At 34.9% G+C, this 25199-nt stretch overlaps 1 protein-coding gene across 1 annotated transcript in view; it reads right to left on the reverse strand.

Moving 5' to 3' along the window:
- Nucleotides 1-25199, reverse strand: part of XPR1 (xenotropic and polytropic retrovirus receptor 1) — a 228306-nt gene that overhangs the window by 35902 nt on the left and 167205 nt on the right. Inside the window, exons 10-11 of the mRNA XM_055319354.1 lie at nt 22560-22731; nt 21219-21413 (exon numbers count right to left, since the gene is read on the reverse strand). Of these exons, the coding sequence (XP_055175329.1) occupies nt 21219-21413; nt 22560-22731 (367 nt within the window). The remainder of the gene's footprint in view (nt 1-21218; nt 21414-22559; nt 22732-25199) is intronic.

The following is a 25199-nucleotide window of genomic DNA, read 5'->3' on the forward strand; positions in this document are numbered from 1 at the left end:
TAGGGTCTGCTTGGCCATTCGTGCTGCAGCTAGAGGAATCAGCTGGTCTTTGATAAAAAAAACATCAGTGGCTGTCTGTGTGTTGGGAAGGAATGGAAAGAAATAAAGTAGGCAGATGAAGAGAACTGAAGGAAAGTATCTTTTGCCTGCCTCAGAAGGCAAGAGGATTACCTATGGACTACTGTGGTCCCCCACCTCCACCCCCTGAGGATACTCTTACCAGGTCAAGGGCACACCAGTCTCAACTGCTAAACACACAACTTCCCCCTAAGCTTGGGTTTTCCTTTTCTTTTCTTCTTTTTTAATGTGCATGATCCTAACCTTAGCTGCAAGTCAGCTCTATTAAGAGAAACCAAAAACTTCTGTTAGGGTCCTAATACCAACTTGTTGAACTGTTAGAATCAAAATTAAACAAAGTAAATAAAACCTTACCTAAATAAGAAATAAGAAAGGTGTTTGTTTGCTACTTCAAATGTAGCAGTAGAGACACTTTTTATCAAACCATAAAAAATCATGGTAATATAGTATCACAGAAAATGTCCATTTTGCAGCAGCTGAATCCAAAGATATGGAATAGTGCAATCTACTGATAATTTAAAATAGCTATAATGAAGAAGTTCAATGAGTTAGAAGAAAACTCAGAAAGATAATATAATGATCTCAGGAATAAAATTAATGAACAGAAGGAGTACTTTACCCAAAGGGACTGAAATTCTAAAAAAGAACCAAATGAATTCTGGATCTGAGGAGCTCAATAAATGAAATGATGAAATAGAACAGATCATATGGAAAAGAGAATTAACAAGCTTGACAATAGAAATACAGAAATAATTCGATTGGAAGAGGAAAGAAAACTAAAATTTTTTAAAAATGAAAAAACCTGTAAGACAACTATCTGAATCCATTAGAAAAGCTATCATATGAATAACGAGTATCCCAGGAGGAGAAAAGAGGAAGAAAGTAGCAGAGAATACACTTAAAAAACAATAGCTGTTAACAACCAAAACATAAATATTCTTCACTAAAAAAATAAAGGAGAAAAACCTCAATATCAATGGATGCAAAAAGAGCAGTTGATAAAACTCAATGACAATTTATGATTAAAAATCTCTTTTCAAAGAGAAGAATAGAAGGGAACATTATCATTCTGATAAAGGTAAACTTTATAGGTGAACAATTAAAGATTTTCCCCTTGAGATAATAAATGAAACAAGGATGCCTGATAATCCTATTTTTTAAGCAACATTTTACAGAAGTGATACTTGATGCAATAAATCAAAAAAATAAAATATCTTTAAGATTTGAAAGAGAACATAAAACGGTCTTTGTTGACAACAGGATTGTGTATACAGAAGATGTAAAATCTAGGTGTCTGGGTGGCTCAGTCTCTTATGCATCTGCCTTTAGCTCAGGTCATGATCCCAGGATTCCCTATTCAGTGGAGAGCTTGCTTCTCCTTTTCCCTCCTCTTCCCCCAACTCTACTCATGTTCTCTCTTGCTCTTTCAAATAAATAAAATTAAAAAAAAAAAGATGTAAAATCTATACATTATCTATCAAAATTGATATTTGAATTTATCAAGGTTACCGGATAGGTCAATATCCCAAACCAATTTTATTTCTATATTCCAGTGACAATCAATAAAATTTTGAAAAGATGTAAAAATAAAAATAAAAAACAAAAAATAATAGCTGAGAACCTCCCAAGCTCAGAGAAGGAACTGGAGATACAAGTCCTTGAAACTAATATAACACTTATTATCTCAACACAAAAAGACTTCTCCAAAACTATTACATCAAAACTATCAAAAGTCAATGATAAAGAATTTGAATGATAGCCAGGGAGAAAAAGAGTAACTACAAAGTTACCTCCACTTGGTTATCAGTAGATTTCCCAGCAGAAACTCTATGGGCCAAGAGACCATGGAACAGCATATTCAAAATATTGAAAGATAAAAATTGCCAGCCAGAAACACTATCTGGCAAAGCTATCATTCAGATATGAAGGAGAAATAAAGGCTCTCTCATATAAACAAAACTGAGGTTGTTCACCACTACTAGACCTGCCTTACAAGAAATGTTGAAAGGAACCCTTAAAGCTGAAACGAAAAGAACACAAAATTGATTAAGGTGACAGAACTGTAATACTGTAACTCTTTTTATGAACAGTATATTAAACTCTTAACTAAAGCATAAAAATTGGGACGCCTGGGTGGCTCAGTGGTTGAGCATCTGCTTTTGGCTCAGGGTGTGATCCTGGGGCCCGGGGGATCGTGTCCCACATCGGGCTGCTCCCTGTGAGGAGCCTGCTTCTCCCTCTGCCTGTGTCTCTGCCTCTCTCTCTCTCTCTCTCTCTCTCTGTATCTCTCATGAATAAATAAATAAAATCTTAAAAAAAAATAAAAAAATAAATCAGAAAGGAAGAAGTTGTTATTTGCTGATGACATACTGAAAATCCAAAGAATGGGTCAAAAACTGTTGGAATTCATCAACAATTTCAGTAAAGTAGCAGGATACAAAATCAATATATAGAAATCACCTGCACTCTTTTACACAAGTGATGAAGAATCTGAAAAAGAAATAAGGAAAACTAACCCATTCACAATAGCATCAAAAAAATAAAATACTAATAAATAAATTTAACCAAGGAAGTGACAATAGACAATAATATACTATAATTATGTAATGTGATAAATAATGCTATATCAGCAATCATGGCAACATATAAATGTATCAAAGTAACACACTGTATACCTTAAACTTACACAGTATCATACATCAAATTTATCCAATTAAAAAATCATTTGTTCAAAGTTAAAAAAAAGACTGTATAGTGAGGGATAGATACACAGATCAACAGAGCAGAACAGGGAGCTCAGGAATAGACTCACAAATATGCCCAACGAAGTTTTGACAAAGGCAAATAAGCAATTTAATACAGGAAAGATATCCCTTTGAACAAAAGGTGCAATTAGATACCCATAGGCAAAAATACGAACTTCAATCTGTCACACACCTTATATAAAATTTTACTCAAAATGGATCATGAATTTGAATATAAGACATAAAACTCTTAGGAAAAAACCACCGAAAACCTATAGGATCTAGGGCTATGCAAGGAATTCTTGGGACTTAAAACTGAAGGCATGATCCATAAAAGGAAAAACTAAGCTTAACTTCACAAAAACTTATTAAAAATTTCTGATTTGTGTAAGACTATGTTAAGAGGATGAAAAAACAAGCAGCAGACCGGGAGAAAATACTTGTAAATATTATCCAACAAGGTGATAGTATCTAAAATATATTTTAAAAACTCTAACAATTCAATAAAGAACTAAACAATCCAATTCAAAAATGGGCAAAGGACATGAAAAGACATTTTACTGAAGCGGATATACAGATGGCAAATAAGCATATGAAGAGATGTTCAACAGAATTAAAACCACAGTAAGGGGAATCCCTGGGTGGCTCAGCGGTTTAGCGCCTGCCTTTGGCCCAGAGCGCGATCCTGGAGACCCAGGATCAAGTCCCACATCGGGCTCCCGGCATGGAGCCTGCTCCTCTCTCTGCCTGTGTGTCTGCCTCTCTCTCTCTCTGTGTGTCTTTCATGAATAAACAAATAAAATCTTAAAAAAAAAAAATAAAACCACAGTAAGATATCACTATGCGCCTATCAGTGGCTGAAATTTTAAAAAGTAACATGATCAAAGGCTGGCAAGAATACAGAGAAACTAGACCATTCATAAACTGCTGGCAAGAATGTAAAATGGTACAACTTCTGTGAAAAAAGTTTGGCAGTTTTTTTGTTTTTTGTTTTTAAAAATACTAAACAGAGGATCCCTGGGTGGCTCAGCGGTTTAACACCTGCCTTCAGCCCAGGGCATGATCCTGGAGTCCCGGGATCGAGTCCCACATCAGGCTCCCTGCATGGAGCCTGTTTTTCCCTCTGCCTGTGTCTCTGCCTCTCTCTCTGTGTCTCTCATAAATAAATAAATAAAATCTTTAAAAATAAATAAAATAATAAATAAATAAAATAAAATAAAAATGCAGCTACCACACTAACCAGCAATTAATTGCACTCCTGAGGATTCAGTGTGGAAATATGACAATTTATGTTCATCAAAAACTTGTATATGAAAGTTTACAGAAGCTATCTTCATAATAGCCTGAACTTGGAAATAACACAAATGTCAATCAGTGGGTGAATGGTTAAACTAAAGTACATCCATGCCATGGAACACTACTTAGCAATAAAAAGGAATAAATCTGATTCATGCAACAACCTGGATCAATCTCCAGAAAATTATGCTAAATGAAAAAAGCAAATCTCAAAAGACTATAGGACTATATGATCCCATCTATATAACATTCTTGACATGACAAACAATTAGATGGAGAACATATAAACGATTGCCAGGGGCTAGGGAAAAAAGCAGGGGCAGGAGAGAAGAGAGTATGACATAAAAAGGTAACATGAGGAATCCTTACAGTGATGGAACTCACCTTATGGTGATACCTTCTGTACTAGACTATATCAATGTCAATATCCTGGCTGTGATACTGCACTATACTTATGTCATACATTACTATTAGAAAAGCTGTGTGAAGGGTATATGGGATCTTCATTACTTCTAACAACTACATGTAAATTTACAATTATCTCAAAATAAAGTTTAATTAAAAAAATAAAACTTGGCTGTTCCTCAAAATCCTCATTGAATTAACTACTCCTCTTCTGAACCACCTCAACACTTTACACAATACTGATAATATAGTATTACCACACTTTTTATGTGCTATTTTGTCATTCTCCCTTATCAAACTGGGAGCTCCAAGAGGGTGTTTTAAAGGCAAGATGTTCATTTATACATCCCTAGCATCAAACACAGAGCAACACACTGTAGGTGTTTTGTAAATGTTTGTTGAATAAAATAGATGTGACAGAGGTAATCAAGAAGGCAATTCAATTACTAAATTGTATTTATATTTGTAAAATTCTTATCTACTGGCTCATCAATAATAAAATGATCTCTTCGGTGATTATTAAAGATTGATTGCTGCCTTTCCCAACTCCTTTATAACCAAATAACAATAATTCTGGAGTGGATAAAATCAAGTATTTTGTGGAATATTACTCAGCCATCAAAAAGAATGAAATCTTGCCATTTGCAATGACATGGATGGAACTAGAGGGTATTATGCTAAGTGAAATAATTCGGTCAGAGAAAGAGAAAAACCATATAATTTCACTCAGATGTGGAATTTAATAAACAAAACAGATGAACACAGGGGAAGAGAAGGAAAAATAAAATAAGATGAAAACAGAGAGGGAGGCAAATCCTTATAAGAGACTCTTAACTACAGGAAATAAACGGAGAATTGCTGGAGGGGAGGTGGGTAGAAGGATGGGTTAACTGACTGACAGGCTTATTAAGAAGGGCTCTTGAAGTAATGAGCACTCAAGTAAGCAACTGATGGATGAATCACTAAATTCTGTCTCTGAAACTACTAATATAGTAAATGTTAAATTTAATTTAAAATTGTTTAAAAATCATGTTTCTGCCTTTCTCCTGCAAAGAGGCAATTTCATTTAACTAAATGGAATGCTATTTGCCATAATCACGTTACAAAGGAATGAAAGAATCCTATAAATTTTTGACAATGTCTCAAGTGCTTATTTTATTAAGCTGTAAGAAAGCTTCAGGTAGTACATTCATATGGGTAGAAACGTTTTTCTTAATTGAACTGAAAAAAAAATTAAGTCATAAACACAAGCTAAAATTATAATCAATTAAAAATGAAAATAAGATTGGGTAAGATTTCAGCAGCCATAATAGTTGGGTACAGTAATTAGAGATGAATAAAAAACAAATATAGATCACAAAAATATAATTCAGAAATATAAAAAATAATAGCAATATATATTCCACATTATGGATAATTAACAGTTTTTAAAGGGAGTGAAAATATATATAATAAGCAAGCAAAGAGAGAAAGAATGCCAAAATCTTTTCCACCATTTTTCACACAACTTGCCAATGTTCTATACTAGTTTAACATATCAGATCTAAAAATGCCTTCTGAAACAATTCTTGGTCTCAGAGTGAAACAGTCCAAGACTATAATGCCTTTGTATAGAAACCTTCATTTGATACCTTACTTTCAAATTGGGTATTAGGAGTAAAACCTGTGTTATTTCAAACTTTACCCGTACTTCTGAAACATCTATTAAAATATTTAATTTAGGAACCATCTCATCAATTGGCATCAATATACTTCGAGATAAAAAGTTTAAATTAGACTTTAGAGATAATTAGAGATAAAAAGCTTAAATCATCTCTAATGACTTGAAGTAGAATAAAAGCTGATAGGGAAAACATAAAACTTGCTGTAGGTAAGGAACCCTTGGTATTTCTTTCTTGAGTGTTTTTTGTTGTTGAAACTTCCACGAGAGTAACATTTTTAGTTAGTGTCTGTCTCTGCCCTGCTTTCTCATTTCTCCCTTAGGAACTTTACACCTATTTCCTTAGAACCTTCTTATGGAGTGCGGACGGTTACTATCAGGGAACATGTCCAAGTGCTATAATTTAAAGCCCATGCTTTCAGTATGTTCTATATCCTCCCCACCATTCATTGCTGTCCAAGATCTAACAAATAGTACAGGAGGAAACAGCAGTATTCAAACTCAGTAGTTTCCATATTTGCTCAACACCATATCCATTTGCAATCTCTACTCCTTACATTCTACCAGTATTTACTTAGTCAGCAGAAGTATCATGAAGCACATGTTGAAAAGGCAAACTTTGAAGTCATCACTCTAATCCTATGAATTAGACTAAAAGTGGGCCCAAGAAGAGTATTTTTAAGTAATAATCCAAGGTGATTCATACACATACTACAGTTTGAGAATCACAGCATCACATCTTGCTGCTTTGGAAATATTTAGAGTGTAAAAAGGAATGGATTCAAAGACTGAGAATTCTGGTTTTGCTACTTACTGCCATGTGATCTGGGGCAGGCAATATAACCTGATAAATAAATATTATATCTATATATGAACAAATATATATGTGTATATATGCATATATACACATATATATTTGTTCTACTCTCTTACAAGGTTGATATCAGATTCAAAATTAAATCATGAGTGCCAAGAACCTATGTACTGGCAAATAGCTCTGTTAGAATAATAGAATATAAGGGGCTAAAAGAGCTTTAGAAATATAGTCTAGGTCAACACCCTTTTAACTTTTTAAATGAAAATATTTTTCCTGTTTATATGAAAATTCCACATTCACCATAAAAATTTCAAAAAAAGGCAAATAAAGTGAAAGCACTGGATAATCATATTATTTATAAATGTTGATATATTTTTATTCATGCTTTTAAAATTTTTAATATTCTTACTTTCTTTTCATTTTCTTACATAAGAGCAAGAGAAGAATGTTAAATAACAGTGATGATGGCACATACCCTTAGATTAGTCCAGATTTTAATGTCTCTAATATTTCACCTTTAGTCATGATAGGTGTGTGTATAAAAATACAGTGCTTGCTGTATTTAAGATGTACCTTTACTTACTTATACATAAACACACACACACATACAGTTTTTTAATTAGTCAATGTCTCTGGCATTTACTAAGATGATCACATGGTTTTTCTCCTCCAGTATAGGATATGGTAAAATATCCCTAAAGTATCTTAGTCACAGTATATTATCCTTTTAACATTCTGGTGGGCTCGAGCTCCTAATGTTTTATTGGAATTTTTCTGGTATATTTATAAGTAAGACTAGGTTACAGTTTTACTGAGGAGTATCTTTCTCTGAATCATGCTGGGTTTTTGTTTTAAAGAATTTGTTTATTTGACAGAGAGAGAGAGAAAGAGCGAGAGCACAAGAGAGGGAGGGGAAGAGGGAGAAGCACTCACTGCTGAGCAGGGAACCCTACTCAGGGCTCCATCCCAGGACCTTAGGACTATGACTTGACCAAAGGCGGATGCTTAACCAACTGAGCCACCCAGGCACCCCTATTCTGGTTTTTTAAAGAGAAAAAAGGATGCAAAAAAAAAAAAAAAAAAGGAAAAAAAGAAAAAGGATGCTTTAAGTTTTGCAAGACTTTAAATGGCACAACTGTCATTGATGGTTTGAAAGTTTTCACTTAATAAAAACATTTTGGCCTGATACTTCAATAAGAACCAAAGGAATAAGGAAAAGTTATCTATCTATAATTTAGATTTTCTGGAACACCTGGGATGGCTCAGCGGTTGAGCATCTGCCTTTGGCTCAGGGCATGATCCTGGTCCTGGTCCCCGGATGGAGTCCCACATCAGGCTCCCTGCGGGAATCCTGCCTCTCCCTTTGTCTGTGTCTCTGCCTCTCTCTCTGTGTCTCATGAATAAATAAATAAAATCTTTTATAATCATATAATTTAGATTTTCTATGTTTTCCTACATTTGATTTACAATTTCATGAAAATAAACTCCATTTTATCCAGATACCTACTCATAATTACTTTGAATTCCTCCAAGCCTGTAGTTAAAACCTCTTTCCTAATATTTTACATGAGAGTTTTTCATACTTTCAGATCATGGAAAGAATACCAATAACCAATTACCATCAGTTATAGTATACTTACACAATTTAATTCTCATAATAAATTTATGAGGTAGGAATTATTATCTCAATTTTACTAACTTCTAACTCAAAGAAGTTGAGTCACTTTCTCAGGGTAACATAATTAGTTAAGTGGCTAAGTTAACCTAGTCTTAAGTATACCTAGCTCCAAAGCCCATGTTCTCTCCCTCAGTCAAAATTATGCCTTTCACTAAAATGGAAATCCTTATTGGCAGAGGACCTGATTAAATTGAGCAGAGATGGATGTATCTCAAGGTGGATTAACTTTCTGTAACAGAAGGTTTAATGAAAGATTTTTAAGAATTGATTTCAAATATCAGTTAAAATTATTTTTTTCAGTTCTTGAGGAAGGAAATATACCTAGTCATACAGATCTTCCTTGATTTATGATGGTTACATCCCAATAAACCCATGCTAAGCTGAAAATACCATGAGTTGAAAATGAATTTAATACACCTCATCTACCATACTCAGAACACTTATGTTAGCCTGCAAAGTTGGGCAAAATCATCTAACACAAAGCCTATTTTATTTTATACAGTGCTGGATATCTCATATAACTGAACACTACACTGAAAGTGACAAACACAATGGTTTGTGTTGGTCATATACCCTTGTGATTGCGTGGCTGATTGGGAGCTGTGGCTGCTGCTACTGCTCAGCATCATGACAGTATCATACTGCATATTGCTAGCCTGGGAAAATATCAAAATTCAGAACATATAGTATGGTTTCTACTGAATGAATATTGCTTTTACATTGTCAGAAAGTTGAAAATCATTAAGTTGAAATATCATAAGTCATGGACTGTTTGTATATTCATAACTGAGAAGGAAGAGGAAGATTATGCAACAGATCCTAGACTTGCAGTTCAACTTTCTTCAGGAATTCTGTCTTCTTTAGTATTTCACTTTGTTTGATGGATATTCATTTCCTTTAAGGAAAGTAGGGATGAAATAGTTGCAAGCAGTACAATTCTGCCTTTAAAAGAAATTTTGCCCAAGGTTATTATTCAGAAGCAACTAAAAAATATTTAGAGGCAGCCCTGAGAATTCCAATGACAGGAAACATAGAAATGCAACACATCCATGTGATATTTAAATAGTAGGTAGATGCTTTATCCTCCTTTAAGTAGCAGTACTATTTTTTTATATGTGAAGAAAATAATGTTTAATATAAGAAAAATTCCTTTAAAAATATCCATAAAAACCATACCTATACCTCATTCAAAGTATCCATAAAATGAGGTATTAGCTAACTCTTTTCTTTTAATATTTTGTTCACTACATTCTAAGAAGCATGCTGGCAACATTCCTTGTTTATTAACCATATATATTAAGAAAATAGCGAGCTTTTTTTTTTAAATATCTATTTTTTTTCTTTTTTCTTTTTTTTTTAAATTTATTTATTTATGACAGTAGAGAGAGAGAGAGAGAGAGAGAGAGAGAGAGAGAGGCAGAGACACAGGCAGAGGGAGAAGCAGGCTCCATGCACCGGGAGCCCGACGTGGGATTCGATCCCGGGTCTCCAGGATTGCGCCCTGGGCCAAAGGCAGGTGCTAAACTGCTGCGCCACCCAGGGATCCCGAAAATAGCGAGCTTTAACAAATACCTAATTGCCTCAGGTATTGCTTAAAAAGTGAATTTTAAGACCCTAACAAATAACACAACTCTAAGTAAATTATTTATGTCAAACCATTTTCCCATCACTTGAAACAACACTAAAATGTTAGTGTTTGCTTCCCTCTAATTAAAGAATGACTTTCAATTTTCTGGGCTGATCCACACTGTTCCTACTAATACAAAGCCTGTGACTATTAATGTGAAATAGTCAATTCTTGGCAATATTTTTGGCTTTCCATGACTGTGGCCATTAGGACCAAAGGATCAGAAAATGAGCCTACCCTCTTAAAAAGAACTGTTTGAATTATTCTCTAACAACATATACCCTTGTGCTTTTTCAAACATAAATTTATTTGGTACACGTAGGAATAGCACACTGTTCTATCTAATCTTTCTGTCTACAACGAATTTAACATTTAACATTAACATTTAACCTCTGGAAAGAGTTCAGAGCATTCTATAAACTGAGAAGGCAGTATGGTAGAATAAAAACAACCCAAGATCTGTATATGGATTCTAGCTTTGCCACCTAATAGCTACTTAGTTTTGGAGCTACACTGTTGGTATTCATAACCTATGTTCTTTCCTTCACTTTACAGATGTATGACTTTGGCAAGTAATTTAACCTTTCAATTTGCTTACCTGTAAAATGAGGATCAAATGCTTACCTCTGACAAAGACTCTCTCCTTACCTAACTCTAATGCTTTCTAGGCCTCAAACTTGGTTGTGTCTGTCTTTGTCAAGCCTATGTCACCCAGATGTAGCAATAATCTTACCAAGTCAGTTTAGAGAGGACCCCTTGCCCTCAATATCTGATCACTCTAGATATCAAATTCTTTATCCTCCATCCCTCATCTAATCATTCTGGTCTTCTTTTAGCAAGAATCCTGCCAAGCCAGTTTAACCAGAATCCTCCCCCTTACCCTTGATGCTTCCTTTTAGTAATTTTCCATCCACTGACCCCCACCCTTCTCCTTGGCTATAAATCCTTATTTGTCTGTTCTATATTCAGAATTGAGCCTTGTTCTCTTTTTCCTCTACTTCAACAGTTCCTGAGTAAAATGTGCTTTTGCCACTTTAATTACTGTCTGTCTAGCTCTGATTCTAATACCTCATAGGTCTGCTGGGAAGATTAAATGAGTTAATACATGGGGATCCCTGGGTGGCGCAGCGGTTTGGCGCCTGCCTTTGGCCCAGGGCGCGATCCTGGAGACCCGGGATCGAATCCCACGTCGGGCTCCTGGTGCATGGAGCCTGCTTCTCCCTCTGCCTGTGTCTCTGCCTCTCTGTCTCTCTCTGTGTGACTATCATGAATAAATAAATAAAATCTTTTAAAAAAAAATAAATGAGTTAATACATGTTAAATGCTTAAGAGTATCTGACCCACAAAAATATTCAGTAAACATTAGCTTTTAATAATATTACTATTCTTCATCTACTATTTGCAGGTGCTTTGTATTACTTTTGACAAGCCACTATATAATATTCCATTTACCATATTATTTTCCAATTGGTGGATATTTATTAGATTATTTCAGCTTTTTACTATATAATACTATAAATATAAGTTCATTTCTTTCTTTTTTAAAATATTTATTTATTTATTTATTCATTCATTCATTCATTCATTCATGAGAGACAGAGAGAGGCAGAGATTTAGGCAGAGGGAGAAGCGGTTCCCTGCAGGAGCCTGACGTGGAACTCGATTCCTGAACTCTGGGATCACGACCTGAACCAAAGGCAGACGCTCAACTGCTGAGCCACCCAGGCATCCCCATAAGTTCATTTCTACCTACTTCTCTCATTATTTTCTTAGAAAAAAGTTATGGAAAGGGTGTTATTAAGTTCAAAAGGTATGAATGATTTTAAGATTCTTGGTAAAATTACCCAACTGCTACCACTTCATTCTCTATCTTTTTTTTTTTAGAAAAAGATTTTATTTATTTATTCATGACAGACACAGAGAGGCAGAGACACAGGCAGAGGGAGAAGCAGGCTCCATGCAGGGAGCCTGACGTGGGACTCGATCCGGGGTCTTCAGGATCGCACCCTAGGCTGAAGGTGGTGCTAAACCGCTGAGCCACCCGGGCTGCCCATTCTCTATCAAGAGAATGAGTGTTCATCTCTCCACATTCTTTATAGAAATAAGCATTATCACTTCTTTGATTAAATATTTTACCTTGTATTTCTTTTGCTGTCAGTGGAGTAGAACATTTTTCTTATGTTTATTAGCCATGTTTAATTGCTCTACAGAATTGTTTATATCCTTTTCCACCTAAAAAAATCAGTTAAAATTGATTTGTTTTGTGGTAGATTAGATTACAGTTTAAAAATATTCACCACCTCCCCATCCCCACCCCCAGCACTCCTCTCTCATGATTCTTACCCCATTGATGGTGGGCCTAATAATTTGCTTTGGCTTTTGGATGGGCAGACTTCCTTTGGGCCTAGACATGTAACTTATGATGAAGCAAGCAGAGGCTTACAATGTATTTATGCAATAGGAATTGTTTCTGGGGACGCCTGGATGGCTCAGCGGTTGAGCATCTGCCTTTGGCTCAGGTCCTGATCCCGGGATCCGGGATTGAGTCCCACGTTGGGCTCTTTGCCAGGGCCTGCTTCTCCCTCTGCCTATGTCTCTGGCTCTCTCTCTCTCTCATCTCTGTCTCTCTCATGAATAAATAAAATCTTAAAAAAAAAAAAAGGAATTGTTTCTGCTAGTAACATGTGAAGAGTTTTCCTTGGGGTTAAATACTACCTCTTTAGCTGCCGCTCCAACAGGAAATACATGGAACAGACCTAAACCAAACCTGCTGGGAAAAGCCAAAAGCCCAGCAGGCACGGTGGCCTAAAACAGTGCTGTCCACTGAGTCTAGCCTAGTTCCACCAATTCCCAGTTGACCTACAGATACATAATGAGAATAAATGACCACCTTAAACTTAATGAGTTTTGGGGATGACTTATTATGTAGCAATAGCTGATTAGTAAACTTATTGAATTATACTATAAAACTCTGAAGAGATTCATATATAATCTACTACCCAAGGAAAAAGCTAGAATTCATACCCAATAATACATTTGCCTACTCATTTTTCTTTTTTTGCTGCTGAGAATACCTAGACACAATAATTTTCATTGATGTTTATACTTTCCACCAATATTCTCATGTAAAATTATATATAATTGAAATGAAAGTTAAAAATTGTTTGCAAGCGTCTTTAAATTCCTTTCCAATTAGATAAAATTGTTCCATAAGTTGAATTTATAATGTTCAACTTCTTATTTTAAACATCACAGTGCCTCTTTCCCAGTTTCTAAGCAATATACAGATTATTTTTAAACTTTAAGCTTTGTGCATGAGTACAACATAATTTGTATAGAAGCAACATAATTTGTATAGAAGTGCTAACAAACTACATGGATCAGTTGTATGAGCACTTTAGAAAACAAAAGTGACTACAGAAAAGACAACAGGGGCACTTGGGTGGCTCAGTGGTTGAATGCCTGTTTTTGGATCAGGCTGTGATCCTGGGGTCCTGGGATCCAGCTCCACATTGTGCTCCTCACAGGGAGCTTCTCCCTCTGCCTCTGTATCTATTATGAATAAATAAATAAAATCTATATGTAAAAAAAAAAAGACAACAAAAATGGTATTACCAAGGTATAAAGATATGTGTTATTTTTAAAGTTTTTTTTAACATGACAAGGAAGATACAAAGGAAATTTAATTTATTCAAAGCTATAATTACTATTTTTAAAGCAATTTAAGGTGAAAAATGAAATTGTTGGTATAACATTTATAAAGCCATTTAAAATTAGTATAATCCCAAGTAGACAAAAGCATCCTGAGAAATATTTGTAAAAGTCAAATTAACAATCAGAAGCAAATTGTATCTCGTATTTAAGGATCAGCAGAATTTAAGCCAATATTGACAAATAACAAATTTTTTAAAAAATCTATTTCTTGTCTGCATTTTTAGGCTAGAGAAATTACAGCAGAATATATCAAATTTCAAAAGGATTAAGGATTTGAGCTACTTTTAATAGTATGCCAAAAAAAGCATTTATCCAAATGAGTTGTTTTTAAAACTTTTGTGTATGTGCTTAAAAAAAAGTTAATGAAACAAAAGTTTCCCTAGAGAATTAAAAAAATTAGTGTTTCTATTATAAAATAATAATAATAAAAATAAGAATAAAAATAATTTGGAAATTCTGGCATAGTAACCTATTATTCTGGGTAGAAAGAGAGTAATATACTGGCCATACCCCAGAGAGGAAGCATTTCAGGACTATGTGTGCTCACTCAAAACAATGAAATGACTATTTGCACTGAAGGCTCTGCACTACTGCTAAGGAGTCCTCATTAGGGGGCACAGCACCCCTTACAGAATGTTAAGAAGGGATCTAGAAGGGATCTGGGCGCTGGAAAACAACCAAGCAAACAAACATAAATGAACTCAGCTTTTAAATGAGCAGAGGATATCTCTTATTTTCTAAGTATTTTTAAAAGTCTAATAGCAAATACTTGTTAGCAAATGCCAATAAAAAGTTTAAAGTAAAATATTAGGTATTTTTAAAATAAAATTTTTTCTATATATTCAGAGAATAGCAAAGAGCAAAACCAACTGAGAATTTATGAATATTTTAGAATGTTGGAAACTGTAAGTGAAAAAACAGAAAATCTAATGAAGTGCTCTCTTTCTTCCCCATTGATGGGTCAGAAATAACACAATGGCTTTTTCTATTATTGTACCTCCCACAGGCTTTTTCTTGCCAAAGCCAAGAAACCTCAAGGACACACAAAAAACATTCAAAACACTTTCCTGTCTCCTCCAATTCTAATTCCAACAAAAAACTTGTAGAAGTTGGCTTCAAATTTAGGCTTGTAATGAAATGTGAATTCTTAAAATATGGAGATTGGCTGCGAGCTAAATTCCTTTGTGTCTAAAATTAATGACGGAAAAGAAAATATACTGAAATGTTTAAAATGTGTTTCCTTCTTACTATAACAAGCAAGGACTAGCTGAAATACTATAATTAGTCTCTCTAAAATGGGTCTAAACCCCTCCCTCACTGTTAAAAAAATGATTCTAGGTACAGAGGTAACCCTTGTTGCCTCCATTTCTATAAATCATGCAGCATAAGATACAACCTTTGAAACAATTTTGAAAATGCCCCCAATAATGCAGTTACTATGGTAACTCTTGTAGGCTAGTTCTCTGAAAAGACTCAGATCCCTGAATCTGAACAAGGTTACCTCACCATCTCCTACACTTTCCTCTCCTCATAAAATTTATCTTTTACCATAACACTTACAAATTCAATAGAAAAAGATCTACCCTATTAAACATACAAAATCTGTTCTTTTGGTTCAAGGATGATTTCTAAAGTGTATGCTTTCTGATACTTTTTCTCTTGGAACACTGTCCACAACAACAACAGAAACCAAATTCTACCGTCACTCAACTGTCCCTGAGAGTTGTCTTTCCAATCCCCCCACCCCTCTGTTTTAGGCTTTTTGGAAAAAATAAATTAATGATATAAATATTTAATATGTATCAACAATACAAAGTGGGTTTTTTTTTAAATCTTACAGATATGATTAAGATATATAACCAATGGTCCCTCTAAAAAATGCTTGCTTTTTAAAAACTTGACTGTGGGACATGAATCAAGTTTAGTGAGTAAACATCTGTATTACATGAACAAAAAGCCAAACACATTCTTAATTGATACTTGTCCAGCATAACGCCCCCACCCAAGGGATTATAAGGGCTTCTCTTAAAAAGATTTTCCATAAAAGAAGACACACATATACCAGCTCTAACAGCAAGGAAAATTCTATTTCATTTACTGATAAATTCCATTTGTGTAGCAAGTTAGAGTTTATAATGTGATTCCACGTACATTACACCTTATTTAATCCTTAAAACAAATTTGGGAAGTAAACAATATATACTATAATTTTTACTTTAAAAGGGTGGTTCTGTCTGATGGGGAGAGGGAGCTGGAAGCCCTAGACTGAAGATCAACAAAAGTGGGAAACAGAAACTCTTCCACCACTCACAAATTACATAGCCTTGGGCAAAGCACATAAGGGGATAACTGAAATTCTCCTTAACATAGACAATAAGATAGCTTAACTACTATCTCTGGAAGTCTCTACTGGGGGCTGGTTTAGGACTTGTTCTATCTGTAGGCTATTTATTATGGTACCCTGCTTACTTCTTTACCCCCTATTCTAATACGTTTTTTTTCGTAGTCAAAAACAAATAGCGTAAAATTTACCATCTTAACCACTTCTAAGCATACAGTTCAGAAGTTTTAAGCATATTGACAACTGCAATTGTTGTGTAACCAATTACTCTCTTTTTACCCATTTCCCCTACTAGATTATAAATTTTTAAGAGTAAGAATAGTATGTTGTTTGTTGCTGCTCTATTTTTAGTGCTGAGCACAACTGATATACAAATATTCTCAGTAATACTGAATGTGTAATTATTCTATCTGCCTATCTATGCACTTACCTACCCATTCATCCATCTACCTTAGAATTAGAATTGAGATGTTTACAAAGGGGTGTATATAAATATGTTAATTTAAGTCAAAACTTTTTCTAATTTGGCTGACTGGTTTTCTAGTTAGGGGATATATATGCAGATATCCTCTATAAAATGGATGAGTGTAATCTGCAATTTCAAGATTTAAAAGAAAAAGAAAAACATTTAAAGATATCATAAGATAAAGCATAAAAGTATCAAAAATACCTTTGATAAAGTATCAAAAAATACTGCACTGGCAAATGCATAATGAAATTAACAATATCTTAATTTTCCTAATTGTTTCCTGAGCACATTGAGTTAAACAAGGAGCATCTCAAATAAAACATCCTATAACTGGTCCTACTCCAGCTTTTTGGTATATTCCCTATAAACAAAGAAAGTGAATGATTCTAGTGACTAGTTAGCTAGTTAAATCCTTTTTTCATTTAGTTTATGTTTAATTCTTTACTTTCTTCAGTTTATTTTCAACTCTTTGCTTCCAATAAGGAAATTTGGGAAGAACAAATAAATTACTGATGATTAACTACAATGCAAATTTTTTAAGTGTATAACTGAGGATTTGCCTAAAATCTGAGTGCCGCAGCAACAATAAAACTTGCATTCTCATGTATATAGCTATTTAACAAGGTTTTTCAGAGTTTACTTATATAAAAACTGAAAAATGGAATAGAATAAGTAATATAGGGCAGTCCCGGTGGCTCAGCAGTTTAGTGCCTCCTTTGGCCCAGGGTGTGATCCTGGAGACGCGGGATCCAGTCTCACGTCAGGCTCCCTGCATGGAGGCTGCTTCTCCCTCTGCCTGTGTCTGTGCCTCTCTCTGTGTCTCTCCATGAATAAATAAATAAAATCTTAAAAAAAAGAATAAGTAATATAAATTTATCTCAATAAGAAATGTTTATGTGATAATTATTAAAATTTGTAATATATTTGTAATGTTACTTTGACCAGCTATAAATGACAATTAGGGTAATGATAGGTAATTTACAACACAGAAAGAAAAGTCTCTTAGTATCTTCTAGTAACAGGAAATTAATAATTTACATACATATGGGTCAAACAAAAGTAATCAAAACATAAAAATACATTTTAAAAAAGTTCAATGGAAAAGAGATGTAAAATTTGACTACTGTAGAGTTGTTTTGTTTTTTTAAAAAGATTTTATTCATTTATTTGAGAGAGAGAACAGGAGAGCGAGAGCAGGGGGAGGAGCAGAAGGACAAGCTGACTCCACCCTAAGCACAGAGTGCAACTTAGGGTTTGATTCCACGACCCTGAGATCACAACCTGAGCTGAAATGAAGAGTCAGACACTCAACCAAATATAGGCACCCCAAGTTGCTTCATTTTTAAAAAAATAAATCATGATGAGTATTGTGCTTTTATATTTAGATTAGTTGGACACACTTAATAGAAATATTTAACAGTTTTTTTTAAAGATTTTTATTTTATTTATTCATGAGAGACACGCAGAGAGAGAGACAGAGAGAGAGAGACAGAGAGAGAGAGAGAGAGAGAGAGAGAGAGAGAGAGAAGGGCAGAGTCACAGGCAGAGGGAGAAGCAGGCTCCATGCAGGGAGCCTGACGTGGGACTCGATCCCGGGTCTCCAGGATCAGGCCCTGGGCTAAAGGCAGCGTTAAGCTGCTGAACCACCCAGGCTGCCCTATTTAGCAGTTTTGTCTTAAAATGTGAATATCTGGGATGCCTGGGTGGCTCATTCAGTTAAGGATGCCCTCAGCTCAGGTCATGATCCCAGGGTCCTGAGACTGAGCCTCGCATAGGGCTCCCTGCTTGCTTCTCCCTCTCCCTCTGCCTCTCCTGACTGTTCACATGATCTCTCACCCTCCCTCTCTCTAATAAATGCATAAAAATTTAAAAACACAAAAAAATGAAATAAAATGTGAATATTTGGGGTGCCTGGGTGGCTCAGTTGGTTAAAAGGTCTGCCTTTGGCTCCCATCATGTTCCTGGAGTCCTGGGATCAAGTCCTCCCCATCAGGTCCCCTGCACAGTGAGGAGTCTACTTCTCCCTCTGCCCCTCCTCCTGCTCATGCTCTCTCTCTCTCTCAAATAAATAAAATCTTTTAAAAATATATCTTTATTGGGATCCCTGGGTGGCACAGTGGTTTGGCGCCTGCCTTTGGCCCAGGGCGCGATCCTGGAGACCCGGGATCGAATCCCACGTCGGGCTCCCGGTGCATGGAGCCTGCTTCTCCCTCTGCCTGTGTCTCTGCCTCTCTCTCTCTCTCTCTGTGACTGTCATAAAAAAAAAAAATTAAAAAAATATATCTTTATTATTTTATTTTATTTTTTAAAAGATTTTATTTATTTATTCATGACAGACACAGAGAGAGAAGCAGGCTCCATGAAGGGAGCCTGATGTGGGACTCGATCCCAGCACTCCAGGACCACTGAGCCACCCAGGTGTCCCATCAAATAAATAAAAAATGTATTTTGAAAGATTTTATTTATTTATTCATGAGAGACACAGAGATAGAGAGGCAGAGAGAGAAGCAGGCTTCATGAAGTGAGCCTGATGTGGGAGTCAATCCCAGGACTCCCAGGATCACGCCCTGGGCTGAAGGCAGGCGCTCAACCACTGAGCCACATAGGCATTCCAAATAAATAAAATCTTAAAAAAGATAATAAAACGTGAATATTTAAGGGGCACCCGGGTGGTTCAGTCAGTTAAGTGTCCAATTCAGTTTTGGCACAGGTTGCGATCTCAGGGTTGTGAGATCCAGCCTTGTCTGGCTCTGTGCTCAGTGCAATTGGCTTGAGACTCACTCTCACTCTCTCTCTCCCCACCTTCTCAAATAAATATAGCCTTTAAAATCTAAAAAATAAAATATTATTTAAATTACACTGTAAACTACATTTAAAAAATTATTTAACCTTAAGATGAAAAATTTCAGATATAAACTTAAAAAATGTCAATGTAAAAAAAAAGTCAATGTAGTTTAAATAATAGTTTAATAAAAGTGGTAAAATAATAATATAGTTTAAAAATTTCTTTGAAGAATACATGATAAAAAAAAAAGGTCTTAAGATCACAATACTATCCAAACCATGCTTCCAGCTTTAGGTTATTAAATATGAAGCTGGATGCAAATTTGAGAAATTCAGATTTTCAGCTTCATAGTGAATAGTATCAGTATGGTTAAAGATAAGTTATATCCTAAAATATTCAACCAAAAAAAAACCACTGTTACTTAAGATGGGAGAAAGGCATAGGGTACCATATATCGAATCAGTTGCCTGACTTATAAATTCTCTAGTAACAACCTTGTGAATCATGATGCAGGCCCAGACTAAAGAATACCTTTCCTTAGCAAGAATTAAAATTATGGGAGCTTTGAGGATGTGTTTCTTTCACTGAGGCACTTAGTTAATTTAAATCACTTAACAAGAGTGCCTACAAAGTGATAAAATTATTGGCTGCATTATCAATATTACTGTAATTGCAGAATCTACTACAAAAAGTGGAAGTTATGTTACAAAGTGTTCTACTGGACCAAACGGCAAACCCCCCAAATACCACAGCCCTAGTCTTTCAAGACCATCACACATACTTTAGACAAGTAATCAAGAGCTACTAGCTAAGGTTCCAAAATTACAGTGTTTCTATTAAAAAAAAAGGTCACTGAAAAAAATTTACTTAAGTATTTAAAAATAATTATAATAATTTCAGTAAGTAACATTACTTTACCACCCACAGACGAAAGTGCAGCCTCTAAGGTGTGGGCTGATACTGAGTTACACAGACAAAGATAGAATGTATTTTAGTAAAAGAAAATGAGATCTTTGATTGACAGTTCTCGGAAAAAGGTTAAAAATTCAAAAGGCCCGACTGCATGTGGCTCAGAACCTAAAAGCTTTTTTCTCCTCCCAACAGAAGAGCAGTCTCAAGTAATAACTGGTTGCTATGGAGATAAGAAACTAGAGAGATCAGAGAACTCAATTTGCAGTTAAATGGGCTGGAAACAATCCTTACTACTTGGTGAAGGAAAGCGATTAAAAATATACATGATTGCCAGAGGGAATCTTTTTCACCTAGCATTTCCCAACCTCATTAATGAACAAGAAGTCTAAAAAACCAAATGAAAGCCTAAGGTGTCTAAGACCAAGCACATTAAACATAATTCAGGATTTCACACATTATCACAAATCCTTCCTATTCTGGATGACTTTTACTCTTTCTAATGGTACTTGTTAGTGAACAGTGGAATGAAACTAAAATTATATTCAAGAACACAGTAGTATAAGTGAGGGGACTAAAACTTCAATGGAAAAAAAGAGCATGACAAATGGAAAAGTAACCAGAGTAAGAAACAGACTTAAGTAGTGGGAAGTCCTTGGGCTTTGAAAATCTCTTCACAGTCAATCATAGAATACCTTTGTGAGTGCTGTAAAGGGCTGCAAATGTCACTGTGAAGAAAGTCGTGGAGTATTTCCCAGCATTAACTAAATGAGGAAAGGCCCTTTTTGTGTCTCGGTATCGGCGCAGGCACTGGATGAAACGAAGCCAAGCAGGAATGCACTGAACAATGGCCCGCACACCATATGAATATTTGTGGCAAATTTCCGGTTCTGTGAAGATTTCAAAGAAGAAAAAATTATAATTAAAAAAAAAAACCGTTCACATTATTTTGTTATATATTATAACCACTACTAAGTCCATCAAAACAAGAAGCCTGGGTTTCAGAATCACTTTCTTCTTTGTAACAATTATATTCTCAAACTTTTTAGTGATAGCTAAGCCAAGGAAAGAAAGTTAATACACAGGGTAAATCTACAGGGAAAATCTGTACAGTCGTATTTCTGACTACTTGTTCTGGAATCACTTTCACTGGAATGTGATAGAACTGGGAAAATTATTGGAGGAGTACACTAATCTAAGGAAAAAGAGTTAGTTTTATAATTTGAAATATCCAGATAACATATAAATATCACTGATGACTCTAGCCAATTTCATGAACTCCAAAACTGCCATAATATATGGCAATGGGTTGTACATGCTCCCCATCTTCACCCTTTTTTAATGAAGAGCAGAGTATGCATTTTTAAATGAGAAGAATGGAGCTGGTAAATCAATTTTTCATCAAATTCTGAGAATGCATTATAGTGCGATCAAGCTACTATACAATTGTGGTCTGCTGGCAATTGATGAAAATGTGTTGTCACTGGCTTCATTAACTTTTTTTAGTCAGAGGTTACATAATCTGTCTAAATTTGGTCTTTGTCAATAAGGCAAAATTCCTTAATAACTTGAACCTTTGGCATACACTAAGAGTGAGAAAAAGAGCCAGAACAGAAAACAAAATCCCTAATAAGAATTAAAAAGAATCTATAATAACTTTCTCAAAGCACCTGATCTAATCCTAAATAATCAGTATTTTTGCTCATTATAAAGCAATACTGTGATGGAAACTGCTGGCACTAAAACATTTGTGATATAACTACCAATGTACTAGAACTTTTTTTTTTTTTTTAAGATTTAGAATTCTTCTAAGTGTAAGTTGCAAATCTCTTGGCAAATGTATGGCTAAAATCATAGCATATAATTTAAGAGCCAAATTATATCAGATAAAGAGACTGCTAAAAGAGTGCCAAGTACATTTAATTAAGTTTGTAATATCATTGGATGAGTTTTCACCATGATCTTAAATTTCTCATTCCCAGTATTTCTTGGTTTACACTGGCAGTTTAGGGTATGGATGCACATTCATACCCTACCTTCTGAATTATTTGGCAACAGGCCCCCACTTTCATCCCATTTGAGCTCAAAACTGTAGAAGCAGATCATATATTCCAGGTCCATCAATATCACTGACAGGCTGTTCAGCTGATCGGCCAGCCAGAAATCAGCAAAGCCTACCTTATGGAAGGGGGCTGTAAATACTCGAAACTGGGAGAAAGAAGAAAAAAAAAAAAAAAAGAAACAAGAAAATTCATATTAAATTTCTCTAATTTGTGTCTGATCATGCAGCATGATTACTTTAGCTGATAAAATGGAAACCAATAAACCAATCACAAACACAGGGCGGGACCTGGCAACAGTGACTAGGTTGAGAATTAGTAGTGAAGGGAATGAGTCGAATAGATAACCAAGAAAGGAAATTAAAGCAGGGTAAAGAAGGCAGAAATAGCTATAGTTAGAAAATAGAAAGCAGAGAGGGTGGGAAGAGTTGAAGCTGAAAGCAGAGGGTGGCAGAAGGTAGAAGCACAGAGAGGATGTCTAGTGTTAGGCTCTAGGGTAAATTTTGCTAGAGACTCATGTGCTATGATAATTTCATCTCCTCCCATCTCACTAACTGAATACAAAGCTTTTGCCTACAAGAGATAGGAAGGGAAGGGTGGTACATCACCTGAGGCATGCCTGCCTCTTCTCTAACCAAAGTCACTGTCATTTCACTAATGCCATGGTAATAATGGTATTTGACTTGAAATTATGCCACAAAGATCAGTCCATATCCCACTGTTATAAAAATGATGTTAAATGAATTCAGACTAAAAGTACTGAGCACTGATCTGTGCTGTATATTTTTCTCATAATGTATTTTTCATAAACCATTTTATGAGCCTGGTACTATTCATATCCCCATTTTACAGAAGACCTACAACAAACTCATCCTGACCTATTCTGTGGAAGACTGTTTTGCACTGCAAAGTGAAATCTGGCATTGCAGAGAGGAAAACTTAGATACTAATGTAATCATCAGAAACAGGCTCCAATTGTGCAGAATGCCTTGAGAGGCCCTGAGGAAAGTGAAGATGGAATGAAGGCGCTTTAATCCTCACCCTGTCAGATCCTTTCTATCTTAAACAGGCAAAAATGAACTCCTAAAACAAAGAATTCTCACTGAGCAGCAGTTTTAAGAAAATAAGTCTAAACCTACAGCTCTCTTGCCACCTAGCTATATTCATTTAACAGACATATTCAGCATGGGAGACTAATGGCTCTTTCCCCTCAGACTTGGCTGATTCTATTTGTTCTGTAAACATTTCTCTTTATTATTTGAGGGAGATAAATGGCTATATTATGAATTCATCCTGGATATCAACTATCTATGAAAGGAATTGGGTTGTGGCTTTGGAAGTTAGACCAGATATCTGCAGGGCATAGTACAGGTTTTGCGGTGTTTTCTGGAGCTGATATATTTTGAGGCCATGGCTCAGTTTCTTGATCATTCTCTTGCTCTTTCAATAAGCCGTGCAATAAGCCAGAGAGAAAAGCTATATCATTAATACAAACAAACTACTAATTTGACATGTAAGTATCAAAAGAAATAAATTTATAATAAATTTTTTAAAGCTTTTTTGGGGGAGGTGTATGGCATGTAAATTACATAAATTTGAATTTAAATATGGATATAAGTGTCATCCAGTGCCTACCACTATGGTCAAGTGATTTGTTCTTTTTCACTAAAAATTAAAGAAAAAAAAGAAGGAAATGTACCTTTACTTTATTTTTTTTTTGTACCTTTACTTTATGATGAAACTTTTTAAAAAGCTGTATCAGAGAAACATAACTAGGGTGGAAATATTTTTGTTAATTCACTAGAAATAAGTCTCAGGTTAACTGTTCTCAGCAAGACCTACTGGTCAATTAATATTAAAATGCTCTATAAGCAACATTTTTCCTGTATACAATTGTTATTACAAATATAACAAACCACAATGCTTCTTTCTGCACTGCACTGCTTCTGATGGTACATTTTACTATTCTCTTGTTCCTTATTATATCATCACTGTCAACCTACTCCATCAGTAAGTCCTCATTTACTAACACATAGCAGATGCATTGATAAATGTCTACTGAATGGGGAATCATTCTGCTAATAAAGCTAACTGGTCATGCATGAATCATAGCTTACTATTTAAACAGAGAAGGATGCATTGGGGAAATGTTCACTTAACACAATGTACACAATGATAATATTCTGTTATTGCAATACAGTCATATTAACATCTGAGTTTTCTGAGTCCTTCAAACTATGTTTCAAAACAACTTTATAGAGATTTCACAATAATGGAAGAGACAATAGGTATTTATAATCTTAAAGTTATTTCCTTGTAACAAGAATACCACATTTTTATTCAAGTTTTAAAACTCCACAAATTCTAGCAATAAAATGACAATCTCAAAATAAAAAGGTAATCTAATATTGTACTAACTGGATATGATTTAGTTTTAAATTAAAAAAAAACTTCAAATTTTTCTTGTGTCTTAAAAAAAAATCCTCTAAAAAGCATGTTTTCTAAATGATGACAAAATGTATAAAAGGTGACTGCATACTTTTTTTTTTCTTCAAAATATTCTTGCACATCTAAGTTCCACATTTAGACCCAAAGTTAGGCTAGTGGTGCTATACT

The sequence above is a fragment of the Nyctereutes procyonoides genome, unplaced genomic scaffold (genome assembly GCF_905146905.1).
Source record: "Nyctereutes procyonoides isolate TBG_1078 unplaced genomic scaffold, NYPRO_anot_genome, whole genome shotgun sequence".
NCBI lineage: Eukaryota > Metazoa > Chordata > Mammalia > Carnivora > Canidae > Nyctereutes > Nyctereutes procyonoides.